The sequence below is a fragment of the Bidens hawaiensis genome, unplaced genomic scaffold (assembly GCF_021521415.1).
Source record: "Bidens hawaiensis isolate Kalapana, Puna unplaced genomic scaffold, B.hawaiensis_p1.1 tig00014409_1, whole genome shotgun sequence".
NCBI lineage: Eukaryota > Viridiplantae > Streptophyta > Magnoliopsida > Asterales > Asteraceae > Bidens > Bidens hawaiensis.
This window is the reverse complement of record NW_027492250.1, coordinates 255,579-283,550: the sequence shown is the minus strand read 5'-3', so window position 1 is coordinate 283,550 and position 27,972 is coordinate 255,579. Positions and strand designations below refer to the sequence as shown.

The window sequence follows — 27,972 nt, the reverse complement described above, 5'->3', positions numbered from 1 at the left end:
TCGCGCAGGGCGCACATAACAGATGCACGCGCTGACTAACATGGCGCGCTCGCGCAGGGCGCACATAACAAATGCACGCGCTGACTAACATGGCGCGCATAATATTTACAATCACCTAATTATTAGGTTGATTACTTAGTTTAAGGGATTGGGAATTTACCGGGTGTCACATTCTCCCCTCGTTAAACGAATTTCGTCCCGAAATTTAGGAGACGTTGCTGGCAGAAGCCATGCTCTGAAAGAGGTGTGGGTATTTCTTGCGTATTTGGTCTTCTCTTTCCCAAGTGAATTCAGGCCCACGCCTCGAGTTCCATTGAACCTTTACTAACTTGATTTTGCTCCTGCGTAACTTTTGTTCTTTCCAATCGGTTACTGCTATAGGTTCTTCTACGAAGTGCAGCTGTTTGTCGATGTGAATCTCTTCCATCGGCAAAGTCAACGTTTCGTCAGATAAGCACTTTTTGAGGTTGGACACATGGAACGTATCATGAACTCCACTGAGTTCGGCGGGTAAACGGAGTTTATAAGCAACCGGACCGATCCTTTCCAGGATCTCGAATGGTCCAATGAAGCGCGGATTCAACTTTCCTCGCTTGCCGAAACGGGGGACTCCTTTCCATGGAGAGACTTTCAAAAGTACTTTATCCCCTACTTGAAATTCCAATGGTTTCCTTCGCACATCTGCGTAGCTCTTTTGTCTGTCGCGCGCTGTCTTAAGGCGATCCCTTATCTGAAAAATCTTGTCTGTTGTTTCTTGGATCAATTCTGGACCAGTCATTTGCTTGTCACCTACTTCAGCCCAGCACAGTGGGGATCTACACTTGCGCCCATACAAAGCTTCGAACGGCGCAGCCTTAATGCTTGTGTGATAGCTGTTGTTGTAAGAAAATTCAACCAATGGGAGATGAGTATCCCAGCTACCTTCGAAATCGATTGCGCACGCGCGTAGCATATCTTCCAATGTCTGGATTGTTCGCTCGCTTTGCCCATCCGTTTGAGGATGATATGCCGTACTCATGTCAAGACGAGTACCTAAAGCCCCTTGTAACGATCTCCAAAACCTTGATGTGAACCGACTATCTCTATCAGAAATGATGGACACTGGGACTCCATGTTTTGAAACTACTTCTCGAATATACAGTCGGGCTAACTTTTCCATCTTATCGGTTTCCTTGATCGGCAGGAAGTGCGCTGACTTAGTTAGCCGATCCACAATAACCCATATTGTGTCATAACCCCCAGGTGTCCTTGGCAGTTTGGTGATGAAGTCCATAGAGATTTGTTCCCACTTCCACATGGGAATTTCTGGCTGCTGAAGCAACCCTGATGGTTTCTGGTATTCAGCCTTCACCTTCGAACACGTCAGGCACTTACTGACATACGTCGCGATGGCGCCTTTAAGATTGGGCCACCAATACAGCGTTTTAACATCTTGGTACATCTTGTCTGCGCCAGGATGTACGGAATACCGCGTCTTGTGAGCTTCGTTCAATACCTGCTCGCGCAATCCTCCCTTGAGAGGGACCCATATGCGGTTAGCGAAATATAGATTGCCGTTCTCTTTAAGTTCCAAATTCTTAACCATACCCCCAAGGCATTCGTTTTTAACAAACTCTGGTTTCAAGGCTTCTTGCTGAGCGTCTCGGATGCGGGTAGAGAGATCTGCGTGAATGGTCAACCTTAGAGCCTTGACTCGTAGCGTTTTTATTCGCTCCTTCCTACTTAGCGCGTCTGCTACCACATTCGCCTTTCCAGGGTGGTACTTAATTTCACAATCATAATCGTTCAACAACTCCACCCATCTTCGTTGCCTCATGTTTAAATCCTTTTGATCAAATATATGTTGAAGGCTCTTGTGATCCGTAAAGATTATACACTTTGTACCATAGAGGTAATGGCGCCAAATCTTTAGCGCGAAGACAACCGCTCCAAGTTCTAAATCATGCGTTGTGTAGTTCTTTTCATTGGTCTTGAGTTGGCGTGAGGCATACGCTATGACTTTGTCTCGCTGCATAAGGACACATCCAAGTCCCTGATGTGAAGCGTCGCAGTAAACAACAATGTCATCCATCCCCTCGGGCAAAGACAAAATTGGCGCACTACATAACTTCTGTTTCAACATTTGAAATGCTGTTTCCTGATTTTCGCCCCAAACAAACTTCTTGTCTTTCTGAGTTAGCGCGGTCAGGGGTAGAGCTATTTTGGAGAAATTCTCAATGAAGCGTCGATAGTAGCCAGCTAGTCCTAGGAATTGCCTCACCTCAGTTGGGGTTTTTGGCGCTTCCCAGTTTTCGATGGCCTTGACTTTGGAAGGATCAACGTGAATTCCTTTCTCGTTTACAACGTGACCGAGAAAGTGAACTTCTCTAAGCCAAAACTCGCACTTGGAAAACTTCGCATACAACTTTTCTTTCCTCAACAATTCCAAAATCAATCTCAGGTGTTGCTCATGCTCGGCCTTGGTCCGTGAGTAAATCAGAATATCATCTATAAACACAATCACAAACTTGTCCAAGTATGGTTTGCACACGCGGTTCATCAGATCCATGAACACAGCCGGCGCATTAGTTAGCCCGAAAGGCATCACTAAGAACTCATAATGGCCGTATCTAGTTCGGAAGGCTGTTTTCGGCACATCTTCCTCATGGACCCTAAGTTGGTGGTATCCTGACCGTAGATCTATCTTCGAATAATAACTGGATCCCTGCAACTGGTCAAATAAGTCGTCAATCCTCGGTAAGGGGTACCGATTCTTGACTGTCAGCTTGTTCAGCTCCCTGTAGTCAATACACATTCTGAACGAACCATCCTTCTTCTTAACAAACAGTACTGGAGCTCCCCAAGGTGAAAAGCTTGGGCGTATGAAACCCTTATCCAATAGTTCCTGTAACTGATTGGATAGCTCTTGCATCTCAGATGGAGCTAATCGATAAGGCGCTCGAGCTACTGGCGCAGCTCCTGGGACTAAATCAATACGAAACTCGACTTGTCGCGGCGGCGGTAATCCGGGCAAATCTTCAGGAAAAACTTCTGGAAATTCGCGCACTACTGGTAAGTCTTCAATTCTTCGCTCATCTCCTTTCTTCTCTACGACATGCGCCAGGAAGGCGTAGCACCCTTTCCTTAGGCACTTTCGCGCCTTTAGGCACGAAATCAGTTTCGTCGCAACTCCCCTTTTTTCCCCTTGAATTACCAAGGTTTCTCCGTTCAACAGTGGGATCCGAACCTGCTTCTCATGGCAAATAACTTCCGCGCGGTTCTCGACTAACCAATCCATACCTACCACAATGTCAAAACTTCCCAAGTCTATTGGCAACAAGTTAATATTGAACCCGTGACCTCCCATGACTATAACACATTGTTCAGTTCTTTCGTTCGCGCATAACTGCCTACCATTGGCTAGTTCTATAGTATAAGGCGTGTCTAGTCTACTGGTTGCTAGGCCTAGGGAGTCTTTAAACTCAGCGGATATAAAACTTAGGTCAGCGCCAGTATCAAATAAGACAGATGCAAAATGTCCGTTAAGCAAAAACGTACCGGTTACCACATTCGGCTCTTCTTTAGCTTCGCCTGCGCCGATCACAAAAGCTCTCCCGCGAGCTTGGTTCCCCTTTTGCGGGCAATCCCGACTAAAATGCCCTGGCTTCCCGCATGCGTAGCAGTTGTCGCTTGCTCCAGCTTCTCTGACACGGCAATTCATCGTCTTGTGCCCTGGTCTGCCACATTTGGCACATTCGATTCTTGCGCATTCACCCTCGTGGTGATACTTGCATTTGCTGCACCATGGGCGAGGCCCGCTGTATCCTTTTCGTGGTGGCTCCGCGGCCTGAATCGCGTAAACCCTTGCGCTTTCCTGCTTCTTGAACGGTGGCTGCTTGGAGTCGGACCCTCGGTGGTGAGAGTTCCATTTCCTCTTGGGATCAGAGGTTCGCTGCTCGATTCCGCGCGTAGTCAACATACCCGCACGGATCGTATCCCTTGTAAGGGTGATGGCTCGCGCTACCCGCCTCATCAAAGGTTGGAGGCGCTGCGGCGTTGAGCGGAACCCTAACAACAGGAGGTAACCCAAAAATATACCTCTCGATCTTCTTTTCCTCCGTGTTTGCCATGTCTGGCACCAACTGGCAAAGTTCGTTGAACCGGTTGTTGTAGGCGTCGATATCCGTTCCTACCATGGTGTGGTTCCAGAATTCCTGTTGTAGATTCTGGATTTCTGCGCGAGAGCAGAACTTTCTCATCATCATCTCCTTCAGTTCCTCCCAGGTCTTGTGGAGAGCAACTTCTCGCCCCAATGTTTTCGTTTGAAGCTTCCACCAAGACGAAGCTGCCTCTTGGAACATGCAGGTCGCGTAAAGGACCTTCTGGTTCTCACTACATCCGCTAATGGAGAGAACTGTCTCCATCTTGTCAATCCAGTTGTAGAGCCCAATGGCCCCTTCGGTTCCCTTGAATGGCCAAGGCTTACAGGCCATGAATGTCTTATAGGAGCATCCTTTGTCCAAGGCTCCTGATTCGGGTTCTGGGGTCTCATTCTGACGACCCTGACTTGATTCGGCCTTGCTGGCCTCATGTGTTGCGATCGCTTGCGCGATTATTTCCGCGAGTTCCTCGGGTGTCATGGTAATTCCTTTGGCTTTAGTTGGAGGCATTCTTGCTTTAAAAGAGTGAAAATATATCAGACTTAGCGCATGTACTCTGAGCACATAATGTTATCATTATTTACTAGACAGTGTGACCCGTGTTCCTAAGTGTGTGTATAGTTTCTTTTGAAAATATTTTCTTTGAAAAATATTTCATGCGATTCCCCAACGGTTATAGTCTAGGTTAAAACTTCTTTTCCTAGTTCGCTATAACCAGTGCTCTGATACCAATCTGTCACACCCGGCCCTGAGCGGCGGAAACAGCCGGGCGCGCGCGAGTGGGAATTGATACTTAAGCACGGGCCATTGCAAACATTCAAAGTAAGATTTTCATTGCGCATGAAAAGTTTAATACAAATACATTACATTGTTTAAAAATTACATAAAAACATCCAAGTATAAAAATTGTTGAAGATTTCCACGCCATATCCCCATGCGCGGCGGGAACAACCACGCGCATCGAAGGGATAGAACTAAAATCTTCCAAAAAGCTAGTTTAGATGTTCAGCGTGAGGTGCTCTAAGTGTGACTCCATGCGCTACCTAGTTATCTCCTGAAAGACACGTAAAAACATTTGAATCAGTATAAACTGAGTGAGTTCACAAGTCTTAGTAACTTGATAAATCGTATTGCATCATAATCTTGATACAAATCATTCTGAAACATAATTCTGATAGCATCATTAAAACACATGCTTGGTAAAACATAGTTTTATCAACATATTCTGATAAAATCGTTCCGCGGGTTACGCGCGAACATTACTGGGAACTGTGCCCGTCTATGCAAAGTGGCGCTGCCACTACGAGCTAAAATAAGTAATACCGTCCCGCGGGTTACGCGCGAACGTTTCAGGAACATGTACTCGTCCATGCAAAGTGGCGCTGCCACTACGAGCTAAAATAATAATTCCGTCCCGCGGGTTACGCGCGGACGTTGTGCCGGAAAACAAGGCGCTCGTCCATGCAAAGAGGCGCGACCCCTACGAGCGGGCTCAAACCCATAGTACTGCCCCATGACCATACTAGGCACTCGTCCATGCAAAGAGGTGCGACCCCTACGAGTGGGTGGATCAAACCAGCAGTCCCTACCCTTAGAGTTCCAATGGTAAAGTGATCACTTACTCGAGTTCTAGCGCACATACATCGAAAACCTTAGATAACCGTTTGCATTACTCATCATGAAACATAACTTAAACACATAATCGCTTGCATAGCTTGTAAGTATACCATGATAAAACATTATTTAAGTACGTGTCCCTCGCCCCGAAAACAGTTTAAAAATAGTGAAAACAGTGAAATTAGGGGCTGTGAGACTCACCTGTGGTTCTTGTTAAGGGATTAATCGAGATTCGGGTTTTCTTGGTGTTGGCCCCGGAATCGAAGGTCTAGAATACGATTAAATAACAAGAAGTATATATATTAAGATCAAGAAATAGGAGAATATAAGGTTTGGAAAGTAGATCTCAAGTTTATAACCTCGGCTTACCTAGTAACTGGAACGGAATCGAAAATAACGGATGCTCGGGAGATGATTAGTGCAAGTTTGCAGTTCTTTGGAGTGTGTTTTGAGTGATAATTTAGGTTACATATTTATAGGCAAACTCAAGGGAACACAATCCCTTGCTTTAGGGGATTGAAATCTTTTCATATCTAGGTGTAATGATGATAAAGTATGGAAATTATTATTGTTTATTGTTTACTTAAAAGTGGAGGAGTGGACAAAAGATCTTGATTTGATTTGGACAGGACATGCAGGTCTGGGGTTGGTGAGAATAGGGTGGCTGACAGTTGACTTTTCATGTTACAGTGTGCTTTTTCAGGTACTTTTGTCAGTGTACAGTAAAAAGTGGAAAATCTCTGAAACACGCTACTGTTTCCTTTTGGGCGGGAGTAATCTCCTTATGTCTGGAGAATAGACTAAGTGTTCTGTGCGCATCACTTTGTGCGCATAGCTTTCTGCGTGAAGGACATTTCTTTGCTGCGGGTAGGTGCGTAACCTTCTCGCAGTTGGGGATATTGAGTTTCATTTGTAGATTCTCCAGGTGGTCTTGGTATTTCAACATAGTGATCAGTCATGTTGAAGTCAATTCCATCTTGGAGCTTCAGACAAACTAGCTCTCAATGTTCCCGCCATGCGGGGAGGTTAGTTCCCTTCCGCACGCGCATAAACGATTTAGGATGCACCCGCCTTAGCATCATGCGGGATGGTCAACCCATAGACAACATAAAAGTTACATGAAAACATAAAGCCAAAACATTCGCGCATGGCGCATATAACATATGCTCACGCTGGTTCTTAACATGGTGCGCTCGCGCAGGTTGCACATAACAAATGCACGCGCTGACTAGCATGGCGCGCTCGCGCAGGGCGCACATAACAAATGCACGCGCTGACTAACATGGCGCGCTCGCGCAGGGCGCACATAACAGATGCACGCGCTGACTAACATGGCGCGCTCGCGCAGGGCGCACATAACAAATGCACGCGCTGACTAACATGGCGCGCATAATATTTACAATCACCTAATTATTAGGTTGATTACTTAGTTTAAGGGATTGGGAATTTACCGGGTGTCACATGACATGTAATGGCTAAAACTCATAATTCCATATAAAAAACGCGCGACAGCGAGGCGCAAAAAAAGGAATAGTGAAAAGTCATCGCGCGTGTCAGCATAAACAAGATACTGCGAAACCACTTACAAAATAAGACTATGGTTAAGTGAATAATTTCCTTACAACCTTGTTCTTATTTTAACGTGCAAGCATATCTTATATCTATACAAGCAAACATGAAGAGATGAATGGAAATGCGCAAGATGTGAAAAAGGGAAAACAAATTTCATTCCATAGCGTTGAAATTTACAAGTATGATGAGTTACAAATTACAAGTATAAAAAAAAAAAAAAAAAGAATATAAAATTTGATGAAGGGCTTCTCAAGTCTCCACGTCGACGTCAGCCGCTTCATCACCCTCATCATCTCCCTCAGCATCTGGCACGGCCCGCTCCTCATCTCCGAACTGACCATAGTCAAGTTCTTCCTCCTCAATGGAGTCTTCTATCACGACGGTCTCAGGAACATATTCTTTCGCCGCGCCAGAACCGCTGGCAGGGGCAACATCCCCCGCGCCACCATCATCGCCACCAGCCCCCTCGCATTCATCGAGCAACTTCTTTAGCGCGCCGAGGTCGGGCTGGTCAGCAAGCGCAGCAATCTGCAAATCAATAGAAAAGTATTGAGTACAAAACACTTGGAAAATTAATCAAGAAAAATTCTTTAAGGTCAAGGTACCTGCACAAGGATGGGGATGGGAGTACTCATATACTTCTCCCCCACCGCGGCCATGTCCGCGCAGGCCGCGTCGCTCTTGTAAGGGTACTCGGATGGGTTCTTCTTCAACATACCATATTCGTACCCATCCGTAAACCCTTCAGCTCGACCCACCAAGCGCGCGGCAGCATTGCAGTCCATCACAAGGGCCTGAAACTCGCCAGAATATTTCATCGCCAAAGCGCAACGAGTCATGCCCTGTGACACCAGCCATTGGCGATCCTGCGCGAGGCCAGCAACAGACGTCTCGAGGACAGGAACCTGGGAGTTTAATAACTCCACAGTTTCCTTGGTCTTTTTTAGCTCCTCTCTATCAGACGCTGCTGCCGCCAAAATTTCTTCTTTCTCCGCCTGCGCAGCATCAAGTGCTTCCTGGCTAGACGCTGCCGTCGCCAGGGCCTCATCTCTATCGGCCTGCGCGGCCGCCAAATACTTCTTCAGACGCTCAACCTCGCTCTCCAGTGATGATTTCTCAGTGATACTCTGGACGATAGCTTGGTCACGCGCCTCCGCCTGCTGTTCCAAGACACGCACTCTCCGCGCGTACTTGGCAACTTCAGCCTCCGCCACCTGCTGCTTCTCCCGCGCAGCTTGGAGCTCATGCCCGCGCTTAATAAAGGCGGTGTTGGAACTTGCTCGGTTTTCGCTGAGCTCCGCCTGGAGTTTCTCAGCTCGTGCGCGAGCATCAGAAAGGTTCCAGGCAGCCACCTTAGCCTCTTGCTGGGCTGCCACAAGAGCATCGCGAACTTTAATATAATCACGATGAAGCTCTTGGGAGGCAGCAAAGAAAGCCGACCCAGCGAAAATGTGATCGTTGAGCAAGTCAGCGCGGGTGCGCCCCTCCTGATACCTCCTTTCAGTAGGAGGCACGGCATGAGCCCAGAAGTCCTCGCATACGCCCATGGATTGGAAGGAACTGTCTTCATTAATATTTCATCTCGGGCGGTAAACGTGGTCACCTTCCTGCAAAACACAAGAAATGTTCTAAGTCATAAAACATACTTATATGGAGGTACGCGCAGCGGAGCAACAAATTAAAACATACCTGCGGGGATGAAGCAGAAAAGTCAGCGCCAGCCCCACCAGAAGTATGCGCTGCGAAGACTTGTGGCATCGCAGGGCTGGCACGGACTCCGAAGGAGTCTTCAGCTTGAGCTCCCTCATCCTCCTCATCTTCTTCAATCGGCCTCTTCTCCTGCGACCTGGAAGGCCCCAAACCAGCCTCGCGGAGAGGGCTGCGCGTAGGAGGAGGCGAGGGAGGTCTCGACGCCGCCAGTTCGGTGCGCAATACGGCTTCCTGCTCCTTTGTAATCCCAATAAGGGGAGACTCAGCACTAGCAGGAGCAGGACCAGAACCAGCGGCGCCGGCAACGGCGCCAAGAGTGTCGCCAGCAACTTGTACGCCAGCTACAACTCCTATGAACAAATCAACAAGGAAAATTGGTTTATGACTGGATCCAAAAGATAAAATTCAGAAGACAAATGTGCAAAACATACCTTGGCGCAATTCTGTTCGCGCGGCGAACATCGCCATAAAGTTCATTCTACCCTTTTCAGAGGGTAGAACAGGGGACTCCGAAGCGGCCCCCGGCGCAGCCTCAGCACCTTGTGGCGCCTGCGGCTGATCTGCGACCGTCGCCGGTCCTGCAAACATTCAAAGGAGCAAAGGTTTAATAATAATTCAATCAGATGAAGATAAGCAAAGTATACCTGTCGCATGCGCGGCACTGCTTCTCTCTTCAGCCGCGCGAACGGAGGAGGTGACGCCACCATACCTCAAGTGGACAGGAGGTCTGCCCACTTTCACAGGCAGGGAAGCTAAAGAAACCTTGGTGGTAAACACCTGGGTTTCCTTAGGTCCCTTCGTTTGAGCATGGGGATGAGCGACAGGGGTGTCATCTTTCTTCTGTCTCTTACTGCCCCCTGCGCCAGATTTCCCCTTAGCTTTGCGCTTTAGTAGGGGCGTCTCCTCTTCCTCCTCCTCCTCTTCCGCGAGCTCCAGCTCGTAGTTTTCGAGCGCATCTGCAAATACAAACAACAGAACTGTTAATAAACTTTGGTATTCTAAAGGAATGAGCATAAGTGCGAAGGCTTACCAGGCGCGTCGCTATCAAAGTCAAATTCCAGATCCACTGGGATGAACATGTCATCGAAGCGATCTGGGAAACCAACCTCCCCAGCGCCAAGCGCGACGGAGCCACCCTCCACTTGATCATCATAAGCGGCGTGGATATAATCCTTGGTGACTGCGCAAAAACAAGTCAAGTGATATCAGCAAAAGAATTATGTTCGCGCAGAAAAAGAAATAAAGCGATGAAATAAACTTACACAACCCGTCGACTTGGATAACGGGCTCAAGCGCGCTGTCGGCCCATAGCTTACTCATGCCGACCCCCACCAGCGCCTCCTCGCAAATTTTCTTCGCGGGGGATGGTTCGGCGGTCAGTTTCTTAACCCAGGCGCCGGTTGGGTTCTTAATAACATCCGCATCCGCGGGCGCAGAATCGATTGCGCGCATCGTCATGCGGATGGGGATTACACCAGCCCTAATGTAGAAGAACCTCTCAGACCAGTCATGAAGGCTCTTGAATGAAACAGTGGAGCACTTCACCTTCTGACTGCGAGGAATAAAAGAGAACCAATTGTCTTGGATCTTGTGCTTGTAAAAATACTGAAAGCGCCGAGGAGTAGGCTCCTCGCGCTGGGATTTGCACATGAACTCAAAGTGAGTCATGCGCACAAGTCCAAAAGGATGGACTTGGGATATATGAATCCCATAGAACTGCAGCAGTGCACCCACAAACCTTGTCATCGGGAGACGAAGGTTGCAGTGGGTGAAAAAATGGCTATATAAGGATATATAACCGGCAGGCGGGTCCGCCGCCGATTGCCCGGCCTCAGGCAACATGCAGCCAAACAGGGTGGGAAAGCCCTGAGAGGCGATAAGGCTGTCAAGATCAGCCTGCCTCAATTTGCAGGGGATTTCATTCCACCTCCTCACCACCTTGGTCCTCCTTACCTCCTCCGATGAGCCCTCAGCAACCTTCTTCCCCTTGCCTTTCTTCTTCAACGTCGACATCACTACGGATTTAACACGGCGTTTTCGGGAGACGATTGAGGTGATCGACAGGTTCGAGGAGTCCGAGCTATCAGACATAAAACTGAAAAATCTAACAACGAAAACTTCTGAAGAACAGATATTTCAGAAGACAAAGAAAGAAAAACTCAGAAGAGAAAAACAAGAAGATGAAGGATAAAGAACTCCAAGGGCTGGCTTTTATAGGCCGAGGAGAGAGAAATTTGGGTGCTGAACGGACTTCACGCGCCCCCACTCGCAGGTATAAGCCAACGCGAGCGCGACACGTGCCCCTGACAACTGTGTGAGAGGACACGAAAAGAAAAATACGGCGGGTACCAGAGTTCACGCGCCCCCACTCGCAGGTCTTGGCCAACGCGAGCGCGACACGTGTCCCTGACAGCTTGTGAGGGGACACGAAAGGCAACTGTAGCACCTCGAGCACACGAAATGTCTGACACGTCTCCATCACTGACCCACGTCAGCAACCATCACGTACATGGACGATTCGTTTTCAACCAAATGGATAGAACTTCGCAAAACGAGGGAAACAACCAAGAAAACGACAAAACCCCATTAAAAGACCAAATCAGTAAGTCTAATATCTATCTTACCGCGCTCGCGCGAGATAAGACACACATTAGACTGGGGGGGCTTGAAGAGGTATGTACCCGCCTCAACATCGAGCGGGGCTGGTCAACCCACAAGATATATATAAGACATTAGAAATCAAAGATATTATCAAGGCACAAAGCCAAAACTTAGCATCACATATGCTCACGCATCACATGTGCTCATGCATCACATATGCTCGCGCGTATCACATGCTCACACATCATATATGCTTATGCATATCACATCGTGCGTGGCGCATCCGCGCGCGGCGCATATCACATGCTCGCGCATCATACATGCCCACCCATATCACAGTTGCGCATGGCGCAGCTGCGTGTGGGGCATCCGCGCGTGACGCGTATTACATGCTTGTGCGTACCGCATCTGCGCATGAAATATCTGCGCGTGAGAATAAAGAGAAGACCTCGCGCATCCTCAGGATGGGCGCATATCACACATGCACATAGTCAACCTCGTCCTTATCCAAATCAGGATTAGGGCAACCTTGATTGTGCACGTCAGTCAACCTTCCAGAAGGCATCTTTTTAAGGAATAAGGATATGCTGATGTTGACAGCTGCTAAATGAAAGGTGGACAGTTCAGCATGACTCATGGGTTACCACGTGATCATAACCAATGAAAAAGCACCAGGTGTCTCCAGGGACACGTGGCGCAAATCGATTGGAGGAGGCCAACAAAACCCTAATTTGGTCTCAGCTCAATCAGTGGAAACCCTAGCACTATAAATACATCATAACGTACACAGTTACAGACACATTGATTCACATTGAAGCATATTCAATTACATTCACTGACAGGCAGCCCTAGTCTGTTACTTTCTCATACATAGAGAGACAATCACAGAATCATACAGAGTAACATACAGTATTCAGCTATTAAGCAATACTCTCCCAATTCCCTTACTCTCACATTATTATCTTCTCCTACACATACTTATTCTCACGCCGGAGGGTTACCCCAAAGAGGACCCCTCTGTCCCTTTCTGAGGGGTAAGTAACGGCGCTGTTCGTTTTGTAGGTGGAAGAACATTGATCCAGACGAACCATCGGTGAAATAGTATAATCACACCCGAGGAAAGTAGATCTGCTATCAGTGAGTAGATCCACGTTTCTTCAGATATGATGCAACTTTGAACATTTGATTTTTACCTTTTACCCACTAATAGTTAAAAGACTATAACATGAACCACCATATATATCATCTATGCAGATGACTGCTTTTATCCCACAGAGGACGTTTATTGAATTGAAATGATCTCTTGATAAGATTTCTATTTTTGATCAAGTGAATTCCTATATAAACGTAATAACTCATAAGCATGTCGTATTTTTCATCGGGTTATATTTTACTTAATTATAAAAAGATACAGTAAAAACTAAAACTATATACATAGAGCGTATGATTTTTATTTAATAATAATCTTATCTATAATATATATAAACGAAAACATAAAAATCCTACGTGTCGCGATGTGGTCGCTCCCATTTTTTTGGGTCACCAGATTTGCTTGATTTTTAAATGGAGGCTTCTCAAGCATTTGACCTGAATTCTTGGGTTTGGGTCTTACCAAACCCAGATATTCCTTAAACGGGTTATAACATCTCATTAAATTAAAAATTATTCTCACCAAATTAATGATGTAAAAATCCTAGAAAATATGATATACTAAAAACTAATATCTTATTTATTTTTAAAAATATATATATATATATATATATATATATATTATTTAAATTTTGTTAGTGCAAACACGTTGCATCCCACATATCGACTATTTCTGAGTTCATTATTAGGCTAAGTAGAAGTAGTAGGAGTGGTGCTACAATGGTGAGATTTATTTTCCAACTTAATTGAATCAAATGAAAGTTATACTTATTTTAACACGTTTCATAAACATTATTTATAATTAAAAAACCAAGTTTATAGTAAAAGAAATAAACGAGTCTTGTGTCTCATCAAAACCATATAGCTTTTAAATCGGGTTATAACATTTTATTTATTTGTGAAACAATTTATCACTAAACCATAAGTATATTATTAACTTTCATACAATAATAAAATATAAATTCAAAAAATAAATAAATAAATATTAAAACAAATAATATAAAACAACCCGGGAATAAAAACTAGTTATATATTGAAAAAGTCACAACATGACTTAGGTTGAAAGAATGGTATTACAACTTACAATTCCTCACTTCCGAGAATTTTCTCAATCGAAGACCAAGACTTTTGATGCCTTTACACCCAAATCATATGCTAAATGTACTTCATCATCCACTTCACACCCAAATCATTCAATGACTTCTAGTACTTCCTCATCTACTTCAGCGCCAAATCATGATCATACTATCCGGTATGACATCTTTCTAAGTTTCAGAGGTGAAGATACACGTAATACGTTTACCGATCATCTCTATGAGGCATTACTTCGAGCAGGACTTCAAACTTTCAGAGACAATGATGAAATTGAAAAAGGTCAAGAACTCAAGCCTGAAATCAAGACCGCAATCATTGAATCTAGAGCTTATATAGTTGTATTGTCCGAAAACTATGCAAATTCTAGATGGTGTCTAGATGAGCTTTGCTTGATCTTGGAGCAAAGGAGGAAGCTCAATCTTTTCGTTTTACCAATTTTTTTTCACGTTGATCCATCATATGTCAGGAACCAAAGAGGAAGTTTTGCTATTAAATGGTCAATATGGACAACACTAATCAAAGTTGCAAATTTGACATGCTTTTCAAATTGTTTGGCATGTTTGGGTATAGAAGTAAAAGAAGAATCAAAATGGACAGAGGTTAACGTGAGACGGTGGAAGGCAGCACTAATAAAAGTTGCTAATTTGTCTGGCTTGGAACTTTCGTGGTATATATGTTTTCTATCTATATATGTTTTATTGATTAATATTGCTTTAACGTTAATCGGTTTGATTACTGCTTAGGAGTCTCAAATCCAGTTGATGTTGTTGTCTTAATCTTATATATTATTTGGAGTGTTAAAACCTGAAGTATCAGTATGAAGAAAATGAACATTGCCAAATTATAAACATTGCCTAATATATATAAAAGTAACACCTTTGGAGTCACTCTATTTACCTCATTGCAACTGGATAAACCTTGTCTACTTATATAACTAATATTGCAACTTTTTATTAATTTGACTGGGAGAAATAACTTTATTAATTCTACCTATTTATACAAAAAAAATAAAAAATGGGACTTAAATCAGATTGTAGTTATTGAATTTAGGACTTAATCAGATTGTAGTTACATTTTCATTTACATACACTACTACAGAAATAATACTACAATTACTACAACATATTTATTATATGCATTATAACAGAACAATAAAGAGTTGATATATCATTCTCTGAATGTGCTATTTTTCCGTTTTCTTTAGTTCAAGATCCGAGGCAAGCTTTATCACAGAAGTGGTTGAGATAATTAAGTGTAAACTAGATTTGAAACAACTGAGTACTCCAGCCCATTTAACTGGAATGGAGGCTCGAGTTGAAGCCATCAATTCTTTCATGAAAAATGAGCAATATAGTGCTATAGCAATATGTGGCATGGGAGGCAGTGGCAAGACAACACTTTCTCAGCAAATCTATAATTTAAACAAACAACATTTTGAAAGCAGTAGTTTTATTGAAGTGGCTGGAAAGCAACCTGATGGATTGCTTGAGCTACAAAAACAACTTCTCAAAGATGTTTTGGGTGGAAAGAAAATAAGAATATCTAGTGTTTCGGAGGGGACACAGAAGATTGAAGAGATCTTACGAATGAAAAGGATGCTTATTGTTCTAGATGACATTGATCAACACGAACAAGTAAGTGCCTTGCCTGGAAAAAAGGCGTTTCCTACACAAAGCAAGATCATAATCACAACAAGGTATCTTGATATAAATGCATGGCTTGCTTCCATATGCTGGAGATGTTGGGTGCACAAAATTAAATTGTTGAATGATCTTGAATCATTAGAGCTCTTAAGCTTATATGCCTTTCAATCCAAAACTCCTATGAAAGATTTTAAGGAAATTGCGGTACAACTAGCACAATATTGTGGAGGAAATCCGTTGGCTCTTAAAGTATTAGGTTCTTCTCTATTTATTAGTGATGAAGACCCAATGGCAAAAAATAACATGATAGGAATTTGGAGAAGTAGAATGAATTCACTGAATTCATTAAACGGAAATATCCATTGTAAAATTCAAGGTGTACTACGAAAGAGCTTTGACTCTCTACTGCATCGTAGTGAGAAAGAGTTGCTCTTACATATTGCTTGTTTTTGTGTTGGTGAATATGCAAGGCACGTGGAAAGGATATTTGAGGATGAATTATATGCTAGATCTGGGATCTTGACCCTCATTAGCAGATGCTTTGTTACCGTTTTACCTAATGGCCGATTGATGATGCATCAACTTCTTCAAGAAATGGCAAGAAATGTAGTTTCTGAAGAATCTAAAGATCTAACAAAACGTAGCAGAGTCTGGCATGATCCTGAATCTTATCGCGTGCTAAGAAAAGGATATGTAAGATACGTATTATATGTACCTTTAAGGCTTTTTCTCATTCACAACCTAGCATTCTTTAATTCGATGTCTTTTTGCATTAGGGTTCAGATACAATAGAAGGTCTATCGCTCGATATGCGAAAGGTCGATCAGCAAGGGATGACATCAGAGGTCAGAAAATTTAGTAAATTTTATTTTTGAAAGTTTACCAATTTACTAAGATTTTCTTATAGATGATAATCGACATACATCAGTACAAGAAGGGTGAGGCCACATAACAGAAAATATATAACCAAATTAAATTTCAAATACATATTAAAAATACGTTAGTCGTCTTTTAAAAATGGGTAGTACAAATACAATATCCCATAAGAACAAAGACATTTTTTTGGTTTCCGAAGTAATCTTGAACTAATAGCAACGCAAACACCATGCACGACCGTTTTTCATATTATATTCTAATCAATTCCTATTGGTGGCGAAAATAATTTAGGAGTAGAGTCACACTAGTATTCTTTTACATTTCTACTGTATGAACGACACCAAAATAAACTAGTGTCTTCTCTATTACTAAATATAATGCTCATGAAATCCCAATTTTCATACTTTAAGTAATTGTTGGGATTGCCATTGTTACCTAAATTATAGGAATTTGTATGTTTGGGAATTCCTTATCAAGAGATAATTGAAAAGAAAATTGTATTAAAAGGAAAATTGTATTACATGAGATGATGAGATGATTTACAAGAGAAAAGAAACCTCTAGTTATACTATTGTACAATGATACTAATTAAAGTAAACAAGTTGACTGTAATTCTTAGAGCAATGGAAACCTAATATTCGATCCTATAAACATGGGATATGATATACATGAGAGCCAATCTTGTTTATCCCTTGAATCCTTTAAATAAATATTTTATTTGTTTCAATATTTAATTTGTTTCAACACACCGCCCCCTCAAGTTGATAGTAGGATTTCCAAAATTCAACTTGTCTAGACACTTGTGTAGGATTCCTTCACTAATGGATTTTGTTAAAATATCAGCAAGTTGGTCTTCTGACAGAACAAATGGTAGTGCGATGATTTTTGCTTCCAACTTTTCTTTAATGAAGTTTCGATCCACGTCTATGTGCTTCGTTAGATCGTGTTGTACTGGGTTTTCTGATATTTGGATGGCTGCTTTATTATCACATATAATCTAACTAGTTTCTTGTGGTGGATACCCTATCTCAGTTAAAAGCCTTCGTACCCATAATACTTCAGTTAACCCCTGTTTATACCTCTAAATTCAGCTTCAGCATTTAAATTAAAGAGCCACTACCTTTTGTTTTTTGCTTCTCCAAGTAACGAGATTTTCCACCAACTAAGGTAAAGTATCCTGATGTTGACCTTTGATTGCCCTTATCTCCTGCCCAATATGCATCGGTGTACAACTGTGTTTCTAGATGCCTATTAGGTTTGAACAAGACTCCATGGCCAACCGTCCCTTTGAGATATCTTAAAATTCTTAAGACTGCTTCCATATGAGCACTTTGGGGTTGATGCCTAAACTGACTTACCACTCCTACAACCTATGCTATATCGGGTCGGGTGTGTGAGAGATATATCAATTTTCCTACCATTCATTGGTATCTTCCGTTTTCCGTTTGTTCTCTGCGCTTTCTTCCATATAAAGCTTTTGATTCACAACCACAGGAATATATGATGGTTTGCAATCGATCATACCAACTTCTGCTAGTAAGTCGAGAACATACTTCTTTTGACACATGAAGATTGAAGATTCCCCGTTTTGATCTTAAAACTTCAATTCCAAGAAAAAAAAATTTAAGCCTCCCTAGGTCTTTCATTTCAAACTCTGTAACAAGTTTTTTTTAGTCTAGCCATTTCTTCATGGTCATTATCTGTAATAATCATATCAATGACGTAAATTATTAGACATGTTATGAGGTTGTTTTTATGTTTGAGAAACAGTGCATGATCAGTGTTACCTTTCTTGAATACATAGTTATTCATGGCTAAGGTGAACCTGCCAAAACATGCTCTAGGGGATTGTTTTAAGCCGTAAAGGGGTTTTTTTAGACGACATACTTCTCTTTCCTCGAAGTTATTTGTGATCCATGTGGAGCTTCCATATAAACTTCTTCTTTAAGCTCTCCATGTAAGAAATCATTTTTTACAGCAAATTGGTGAATTGGCCATTCTTTATTCGCAACTACGGAAAAAAAAACTCTGATCGTATTAATCTTTGCGACCAGAGAAAAAGTTTCACAATAATCAATCCCGTACGTTTGAGTGTAACCTTTAGCTACCAACCTAGCTTTGTATCTTTCAATTGTACCATCGGGTTTGTATTTAATTGCATAGACCCAACGACACCAAACTACTTTATTCCTTGATGGTAAGACAAATTTTTCCCATGTGTTGTTTTTTTTATCAAAGCTCTCATCTCATCATCCATTGCATCTTTCCAATGCTTTGATTTCAAGGCTTGTTTTGTAGTCGTAGGGATTTCCTTAGCATACAAAGACGAGGAGAAAGCCTTGGCCTCAATGGAAAAATTTTCGTTGCCTATGTTAGCTATAGGTTGTCTACTTCCCCGTGACACCTTTTCTGGAGAGTATCTTTTTAGGCGGGACTCCCCGAGTTGTTCTACTTGGCAACACATATCTTCCTTTCGTGTCTTCTTGTATAAGAGAATTTCTTGTTCCTGTATATTGTCATCTTATTCTATTGTTTCATTAGTAATATTTCAGGGATTTCAACAAGATCAGTAGAGTAATAGGATCAGGTGGAGTATTACTTACCTCGGATATCAGGTTGGGAGCAGTTTCTTGGGTGACACTGATATTCAGGTCTTATGTAAGTGTGGAGGGATGGGACTCATTTTGGTGGCTTATCCTGTAACACCCCGGCTAAAGCGGAATACGCCCGAGTATGACGTACAGATTGCCCAAAACACATGTGACACTATTAAGTGACAATATTATCATTAATTAATTTAAACATTAAGTACACAAGTTTGTAACAAGAAATACAAGGAAAATACAAGAACACTTAACAACTTGTCCATTTATTAATATAACCTAAGTTCTAGTGTCTTCTCCGTTTCATCCTCTAATAATTGTATCTGTAACATACATATAAAATAAAGTCAACTAAATGAATAGTTGGTGAGTTTCCACAAGTTTTGATATATGTAAATAAAAATCTACAATTCCATGAAAAAGTGCAATGAGCAAGTAAGGTCCTTTCCAACTGGGATTGTACACCAGCGTCCTCAGATAAGCGCAAGTAAGGTCCTTTCCAGTTGGGATTGTGCACCAACGTACTCGGATAATGAGACACTTTTCCACTCATAACAACAAATGTATTGAGCGCAAAGGGGGGCGTATGATCATACTATATTGAAGTAATCCATGTGCAAGTAATTTTGAGCAAGTAACAAGTAAACACACAAGTCCATGTAGCGAATTGTAGGTTGTAAATAATGAATAAACGAAATTATAATTTGGATAGGATATATATGCTACCCCCAAAAGTAGTAAAAGAGTAAAAAGGGGGTGTGAGAAACTCACCTTGATGTTGAAGACAAACTTGAAATAAAACCGAAAGTACGTAAATGAAATCGAAGCAATTGAACATCATGAATTAGAATTAAAAGCATAAAAATTAATATTAACTGACGACTCATAAAAAGTAGATATTCATACAAGCATTATAAGTATTTTCTAAGCGATTTCTAGAATATTGACCGTTGACCAAAATATTGACCATTGACCCTAATTGTTGACCGACGGCCAAAATATTGACCGTTGACCCTAAATGTTGACCGAAGACCCGTTGGTGGCTTTTGACCAATTATCTAGACTTAAAATAATCATAAGATATTCATAGTCACAACCTAACAGTCGATCATGTAATTTGCAGTTAATCATTTTTCATGCAACCCTATGACTAAGTCACACTTTTACCAATTTCATTTCTCATAAGTAAGACCAAACATTTAGTCAAATAATTTCAAGTTGACCATTAAAGTCATATTCCAATATAACACAACAATCTTCGTACAAACTACAACTATTTTTACCAAACAGCATGCTGGATAAATTTGGGCAGGTTTTAAGTCACCAAAACCTATTTTTTCTAACCAATCAAAACATTCAAATAATTTACCAAATAATTCCCACAGATAATTTCAAGTATTAGGAACAATATACAATTTTCTTGTAATTTTTCAACACTCACAAACATCAGGAAAATTCATATACTACAGCAACATATTTTCAGCTACCTTATCAGCACAACAGAATGTAAATATTTATTAAAAATTCCATATATGGCCAATTGATTCAAGATCAATTGGATTGGATTCATAATTCAATTTAAAACATTACAGAAGTGGAATAACACCCATATCTATTTTTAATCTCAAGTTATACAATTTACAACACAGCTCAGAAAATTTCTCTTTCAATCAGGATTGCAACCCGATTTTGTAAATTAATAAAACCTAGTCAAAAAATGTCCAAAAATTATGATTCTTGACTTTTTGAAAACTATATTCAAAGTAATTAATCATAGTATCACAAATCAATAATAAACACTAACGTATCATCAAGTTTTACAATATACAATCTAAAACACAGAATATGTCAACAAGAAGATTTAAACCAAAAGTCACATAAATCATGATTTTTGTATCCTTATGATCTTTAATAATCAAGGGACCATTTTCTATAACCAAATCTCACGTATTTCATTATTTTACTGATTTATAAAATAATATTTATGTACAAAATGTTTACATATTTTCTTTTATGACAAGACACACAACTTATTTTAAAACCATCAACTTGATCATCTTTTTATTTCTTATGATTACATGTGTTTGGATACTCAATCCCACAATCCCAAATCAAAGAAACATAAACAAAATATATATTAAACATGCTTACTTACTTGCTTGATCAATGCTATATCACTATTTGTTTCAAGAATTACCAAACTTGATTATGATATTTTGAGAGTATTTTAGAAAAATAAAATGTATGTGTGTGTGATGTGATATGGACGGCCAAAAGGAAGAAAACGAAAAGTTATAACCTTAATTGTTATTTACTCATCATTAACACAATTATTAAGACATAATTAATTTTATAAATACATGTGACATGTTACATTCTATTATAAACATTTTCTAGTAACCATATGTTGTGTACTAGTCTTTTTGTTACTTATCATGTAATATATCATAGGTTATGTTATTTTAATTATTCACTTCTCCTACACATATAAGTATACAACAATTAATCATGTAGCATGTAACACAATTTCACCCACCACATATAATACATGTAACATATCATGTGTGACAAATTTACTATAACCTATCATGTATTATAACATGTGTGACAAGTTTATTATTCTAGTTATCAATAACTAGTTACTCTCACTTAGGTAACCAACGACACCACTGACTCAATGTATGCATGCATACATGACACTATATGCATGGTAGTTTATTAACTTAGTTAACAGAACTAACTAGGTTTACTGACACAGTCAACAGGATTTAATGAAAATGCCGGGTGTCACTTTGGGGATTAGAAATGTTGAATGTATATTTTATTATGGAGTTGGATATTATAATATGTTTTTATACATATATTTATAAATAAAAACCAAAAATTTAAAACGGGTCGGATTTTCGGGTTTGAAAAGTAACGAATGTTACATATCCCTTGTTCATATGTCACATATCTTAACCAACTTAATGTGTCAATACATTCTCTCTCCCCTTGACCATTGTGTTCGGAGGCATAATAATACTCGGTTTCAAGAAAATCACAGTTCATAGTGGTGAACATGTGCCGAGTTTTTGATTGTAGCATCGATATCCCTTTGGGTTTATTCCATACCCAACAAAGATACATTTTTCAACACATGGATCGAGTGTAGTTCAAAGTTGGAAAAGTCGCTAAACGGATCCTGGGCGACCGATTGAAAAGTTGGGTGTAATCAGACTAAGAAATGGTAAATATGAAGAAAATTAATTTTTATATATTATATATATGTCAAATATGATAAGTACACTAATATTTATAATAAAATAAGTAATTATCAATATAAATAAGAGAAATACATATTTAAATACTAAATAATTCTAAAATTTGTTAATCATCAACTAAATAAGGTTATATTTTTTCTAATATTATAGAAATGTGAATTATGTTTTATTTTTAAAGTCAAAATCCGCCCAAGTTGACTGACTAGATTTGATTGTTGAGGTGGACCACATTTTATGGATTCTTGGTAACTAGTCGGATTTAATAAAAACTCTCTTCGGTGGCATAAATTGTAGAAATTACTCGGGGAGTACTCGGCATTGGAGTCCTACTTTTACAGCATTGGGTTAGTTCTGTTCGACTTAGGTATGTGGACGAAAACGGTGCATCCAAAAATTCGGGGTTCAAGTGTAAGAATGGAGGGCGGTTTTCTGGTTTCCGAAAGAACTTGTAACGGGGTTTTTGTTTTTCGGATTTGAGTTGGAAGACAGTTAATAAGATAAGTGGCCGTAGCAAGGGCTTCTGGCAAAAAAAGCTTCTGTTCCAGGTTAGAAGGGCCTTGGTTATTTCTAACAGTATGCGGTTCTTTCGTTCCGCGACACCGTTTTGTTCTGGAGTATGAGTGCAAGTGGTTTGATGAATTACGCCTTTTATTTGGAAAAAATGTTTCATGTCAGTGTTAAAAATTCCCCTCCATTATCTTAACGGAAAATTTACTTTTTTTTTTGAAATTGAGTTTGGATCTTGGTGTAAAAAATCTTGAATTTTTCAAAGACGTTAGATTTATTGTTTAATAGGTACACCTATGTCATTCGTGTATCCACAAATATCACGAAAAAACGTAGGTTTTGCCCCCCCAATATTTGGAGCGGGACCCATACGTCCGAGTGGATTAATGAAAAAGGTAAATCACCCCTTGTGTTATTCGGTTTAAAGGTTTTTCATGACTTTTTGCTAACACACAAGTCTCACAATGTGCCTTACAATTGGAAGGAAATAAATTAGGAAATAAAATATGTAAATAACCCGTAGATGGATTCCCCAATCTCTTATGCCATAGCCAGGCTTCACGTTCTATTGTTCCATGAGAAAGCATTACGGTGCCACATTGAGTCACCTCATCCATGTAATACAACCCTTTTCTTTCATTGCCACACCCAATGAACGCTCACATCCTGATATTCTGTAAAATAGAAAATGTGGGTTGCATGAGGACTGAACAATTTAACTCTCTTGTTACATGACATATTGATAGGATTTTATGTGACATTGAGAGAATGTAGAGACAATTAGAAAGTTTAAGTGTCGGAGAAAGTTCAATTGTTCCCCCGAATTTCACATCATTATTTCTCCATTTTTCGCTTGTATATATAATTTTGCAGGCTTGGTCGATATGGTGAAATATGATAAATCGTAACTCATAGTATCGGTGGCCTTGCAATCAAGTATTCATGGTTCTTGTTTTCTTCCATTATAATTTTGAGCCTATGCCAAACCACTAAACTTTGATTAATTTTTACAATTCATGAAATCTTGTTTAATAAAGTAATCAAAACTAGTAGCTTTTAGCATTTCTAACTCATCATATGGTAAATTGCAATAAAAATGGAGATGACGGTGGGTTTTCGAGATGTCTCTCTAGAACCCAATACATGTGGTCATGGAAAATTCCCCATGTTCTTCTCATCTTGCACAATAGCCACTCCCCAAAATCCAGTAGGGTTCTGATCATTATTCCCGGTATTGGCGCCTTCATTGTTACCAACGGCAGAGGTTCTAATCGACGCATATCCCTTTTAACGGGGTTATATTTTTGGTCTAGGGCATTTAAGAATTGAAAAAAGTTTCTGTTCTGACCAAATCTTGGAGTATGTTTGGATGTCTTCTGGACATTTCATGGGGTTTGGATCGATTCGATCAATTTCACCCCATATCCCTTATAGTGTAGTCCAAAAATCTTCAAGGTAATTTTCATTCTGTTTGATATCGTTAGCTTTAACGTGAAGGTTGATGTCTGCAGATTGTCTCTACCACTGCTCTAGGTGACCACCAGAGCATCCCACAATGACTTTGCTGTGGGAAACTCGGTTAGGTTGCTGACGAGCACCGGTTCAATATTCTGGATTAGCCATAAAAAACAACTAAGTCGTCTTGTTCCCATTGTTCGTAGGTTTTTCATCGTTCTGATCTGGCGGATTTGAGATTAAATGTTTCAACAAGGCTTTCGATTTTCCTCCTATGGCAACCCGAATCATTCGTGTCCATAGTGCATAATATTGGCTATTGAGTTTGAGATTAATCTGTAGGCTATCGGAAAGTTTAGGGCTTTTTGGATGGGAATTAATCCCATGTTTGAGAAGGTGACGGGTTGTGGGTTATGGCTAATTGTGAACCTGGTAGATGATGAGCAGGTTAATAAAACCATGCTTTGATACCATCTTATCAAGAGATAATTGAAAAGAAAATTGTATTAGAAGGAAAATTGTATTGCACGATATGATTTACAAGAGAAAAGAAACCTCTAGTTATATTATTGTACAATGATGTTAATTAAAGTAAACAAGCTGTCAATGACTGTAATTCTTGGACCAATGGAAACCAAATATTTGACCCTATAAACATGGGATATGATGTAAATGAGAGTCAATCTTGTTGATCCCTGAATCCTTTTAATAAATATTTAATTTGTTTCAACAGAATTTACATTAAGTTGACGCGCATTTAGAGTTAGATATGAGGCTTGCTAATTAATTTGCTTCGTTCTAAATATACAGGCAATAGCCCTTAAAACAAGTTCGTTTGCAAATATGGACAAACTAAAATTACTACACCTCAAATATGTGAAACTCATTGGTTCCTTTGAGAAGTTTCCTGAGTTGATATGGTTGTGTTGGCATGGATGTCCTTTGAAAACAATGCCCTCAGGGTTATTGGTTAGCAGCTTGGTGGCTATAGATATGAGATACGGACAAATGGAAGTGTTTGAGGTTCCGACGGTAAAAGGAATTCAATCTTCTGTTTATTATTTGACCTTCTATTGTCTGTGGTTTAGATCATTTTCAATTGAAATGCACAATCATAATCTAAACTTGTTATTCTTGGAATAGGTTCTTAATTCACTTAAGATACTAAATCTTAAGGGCTGTGACAAGCTTGTTAGCATTTGTAATCTTTACCGACTCCCTAGACTAAACATCCTGGAGCTTTGGAATTGTAGCAGTCTCACTTATCTTTGTAAATCCATAGGAGATCTTGAGTATTTGTCTAGGTTGGGTTTGACAGGGTGCACTAAATTATGGGAGTATGTAAATCAACCGGGAATAACGATGCTTCCAAAACAGCCATTGTTTTCCTTACCACAATCATTAACGTGGTTGGATCTCTCTAACGGCGACCTCAGATTTAGCAATGATGATGTTTGTGTGGCGTTCCATGCTCAGTCTTCCTTTGACCTACATTTGGCAGCCAATCCATTTGAGTGCATACCCAACAACATTGACCTTAAAATGCTTCGCATACTCAGCTTGTATTCTTGCTCAAACCTGAAGTCTCTCCCTTGTATCCCAAGTACGCTAGATGAGTTGTATATAGATTGGTGCACATCACTGGAGAGAGTAACATTCGAATCAGGTCGTTTCACTCTGCGCGAGTTTTCTTATGAATGTTGTTTTAAACTGACCGAAGTTCAAGGTCTTTTTAGATTAGTGCCCATAAAAAAGATTAAAGTAGCAGATCTGGGTCACTTGCAATGGCTCAAAGCGTATGAAGATCATAAAGTGAATCTGATTGGTGATGATATTACAAAAGGAAATATTTGGCATACCCAGGTTATCTCTCTTAATTTCTTTCAATTAATGCATGCAAATAATTTCATATGTAACTAATTAACTGAGTTTTATGTGCTGTAGATGTTGTATGAATATGGTATAATGAGTACCTATCTACAAGGAATAAAGGATCAAATCCTGACGACATACGAGTACATATCATCATCTGATTTCGTATTCTTTCTTGTGCCGTGTCATTATGAGAAAAACAGGATCCAAGGATTAAGTGTAAGTTGCTTATACAAATCATCGGGTTCTAAGGATAATGACGCGTGGAATTTGTGGGCCAAAATTAGCAATAAAAGCAAGGGTGTTACTTGGGTATACAACCCAATGGTGTATTGCAGACCGAGAGTTGATGAAGATGTCGTGTGGTTAAGCTATTGGCCAATTGGGAACATATTAGATGTTGGTGATGAAGTCAGGGTGGATATATTTGCCGAGGAAGGAACCATAATAGTAGGTGGGTGTGGTGCAAGCATTGTGTATATGGATAGTGAAGTAAAGAAAGAAGAGAAGTGTGAGAATTATAACTCTATAATGAAAGAGGAAGAAGTAATCGGAGGAGATCTGTCTGAATTCGAGGTGACCACGAGTTGTTACTATTTATGTCGTCGTGATGTATTTGGTCTAGAGACCTCGTATTGGTTAAAGAAATTCTTTGGTCATAACATTCACTATCCAGGTATGTTTTTTTATTTAGCTGTTTATGGATGCTTTTAGTTGATATTAAATCGATCTGGATCCAAAGCCATTCAAATGGGTCAGTCTAGGTTGCTATTAAAATTATATGGGTTGGTTTAGGTAAGACATTATTATAAACTAAAAAGGTCAGAATGGGTCGGTTGAAATTCCACCTAATTATTTTGGGATATTAGTTTTTAATACTCCTCACTTTCGCCAATTGGTAGATAACACTCTCAACATTCACTTTATCTCCCACCACTCCGAACTTTCACCATATTTGTTTTTATCATTCCCTCGTTAACTAAAGGCTAACACCGTTAGTGGAGACGCTGACATGGCTTTTATTTTTATTTTTTTTATTTAAGTCAGATGAGGTGTCATGCCTGCTCGGATTCGGCCGGAAAAGCTCACATGTCGCCGGATCTAACAAAAACACCCAGGTCGCCGTGTTTACCAAAGACCGCACTTAACCACCACACTTACCACCGTCTTCCATTGCCATTCTAACGCGATCTGAACTTGGAACCGCCATCGTCGTCGTCGTTACATTGTCGGAGAAACGTGTGGTAGCAAAACCCTAATTGTTCATCCTTCTAGACCCACCACTTGTTGCTACTGTACCGTGGGATGTCAACGCCGTTTTCCGAGACTAAAATCTGGTTGCCACCCACGATGCTTGCCGGGAAATCAAGTGCGGCGACTAAAACCAAGTGCCACCGCATGCTCCTTATCATTGGCGAGTTTCAACAAGGAGACAACTAATTGGATGGTTGATGAGAGTGTTGTGCTTGTACCTTCTTCAATTTGAATGGAGGAGAGCAACCGGACTTCAATTTGAGCAGAGGAGAGTGCATAAATGGAGGTATTGGTAGATAAGGATGGCGACCGGATAAGTGGTGGCAGTGGTGGAGATGTCTGGAAGTGGTGGTTGTGGAGGGAGGTTGGAGGGTGGAGAAGATGATAGGCTTATAAAGATTAAAAAAATTAAACAAAAGTTATTTTCCAAGCAGGCATGACATCTGATTTAACTTAAAAAAACAAAAAAAACACGTCACCGTCTCCACTAACGGCGTTAGCCTTCAGTTAACGCGGGAGTGATAAAAAAACAGGGTGAAAGTTGGGAGTGATGGGAGACGAAGTAAATTTTGGAGTGTTATCTACCTAAGGGCGAATGTTGAAAATATTAAAAACC

At 40.5% G+C, this 27,972-nt stretch overlaps 1 protein-coding gene across 1 annotated transcript; it reads left to right on the top strand.

The window, feature by feature from the left end:
* Positions 1 to 13,855: 13,855 nt before the first annotated feature.
* On the top strand, positions 13,856 to 26,900 carry LOC143546663 (disease resistance protein RPV1-like). Its single transcript, XM_077038283.1, has 6 exons — positions 13,856 to 14,550; positions 15,088 to 16,303; positions 24,573 to 24,677; positions 25,026 to 25,262; positions 25,374 to 26,093; positions 26,175 to 26,900. Exons 1-6 carry the CDS (start codon positions 13,856 to 13,858, stop codon positions 26,814 to 26,816), a joined length of 3,615 nt encoding a protein of 1,204 aa, XP_076894398.1. The 3' UTR covers positions 26,817 to 26,900.
* Positions 26,901 to 27,972: the final 1,072 nt, after the last annotated feature.

Bases quoted from the DNA above. Each gene is read 5' to 3' on its own strand.
- LOC143546663 (XM_077038283.1), top strand. From the start codon at position 13,856: ATGGTATTACAACTTACAATTCCTCACTTCCGAGAATTTTCTCAATCG. The intron at 14,551-15,087 runs GTATATATGTTT...CGTTTTCTTTAG, and splicing joins TCTGGCTTGGAACTTTCGTG to TTCAAGATCCGAGGCAAGCT. The intron at 16,304-24,572 runs GTTCAGATACAA...ATTAATCTGTAG, and splicing joins CGATGTCTTTTTGCATTAGG to GCTATCGGAAAGTTTAGGGC.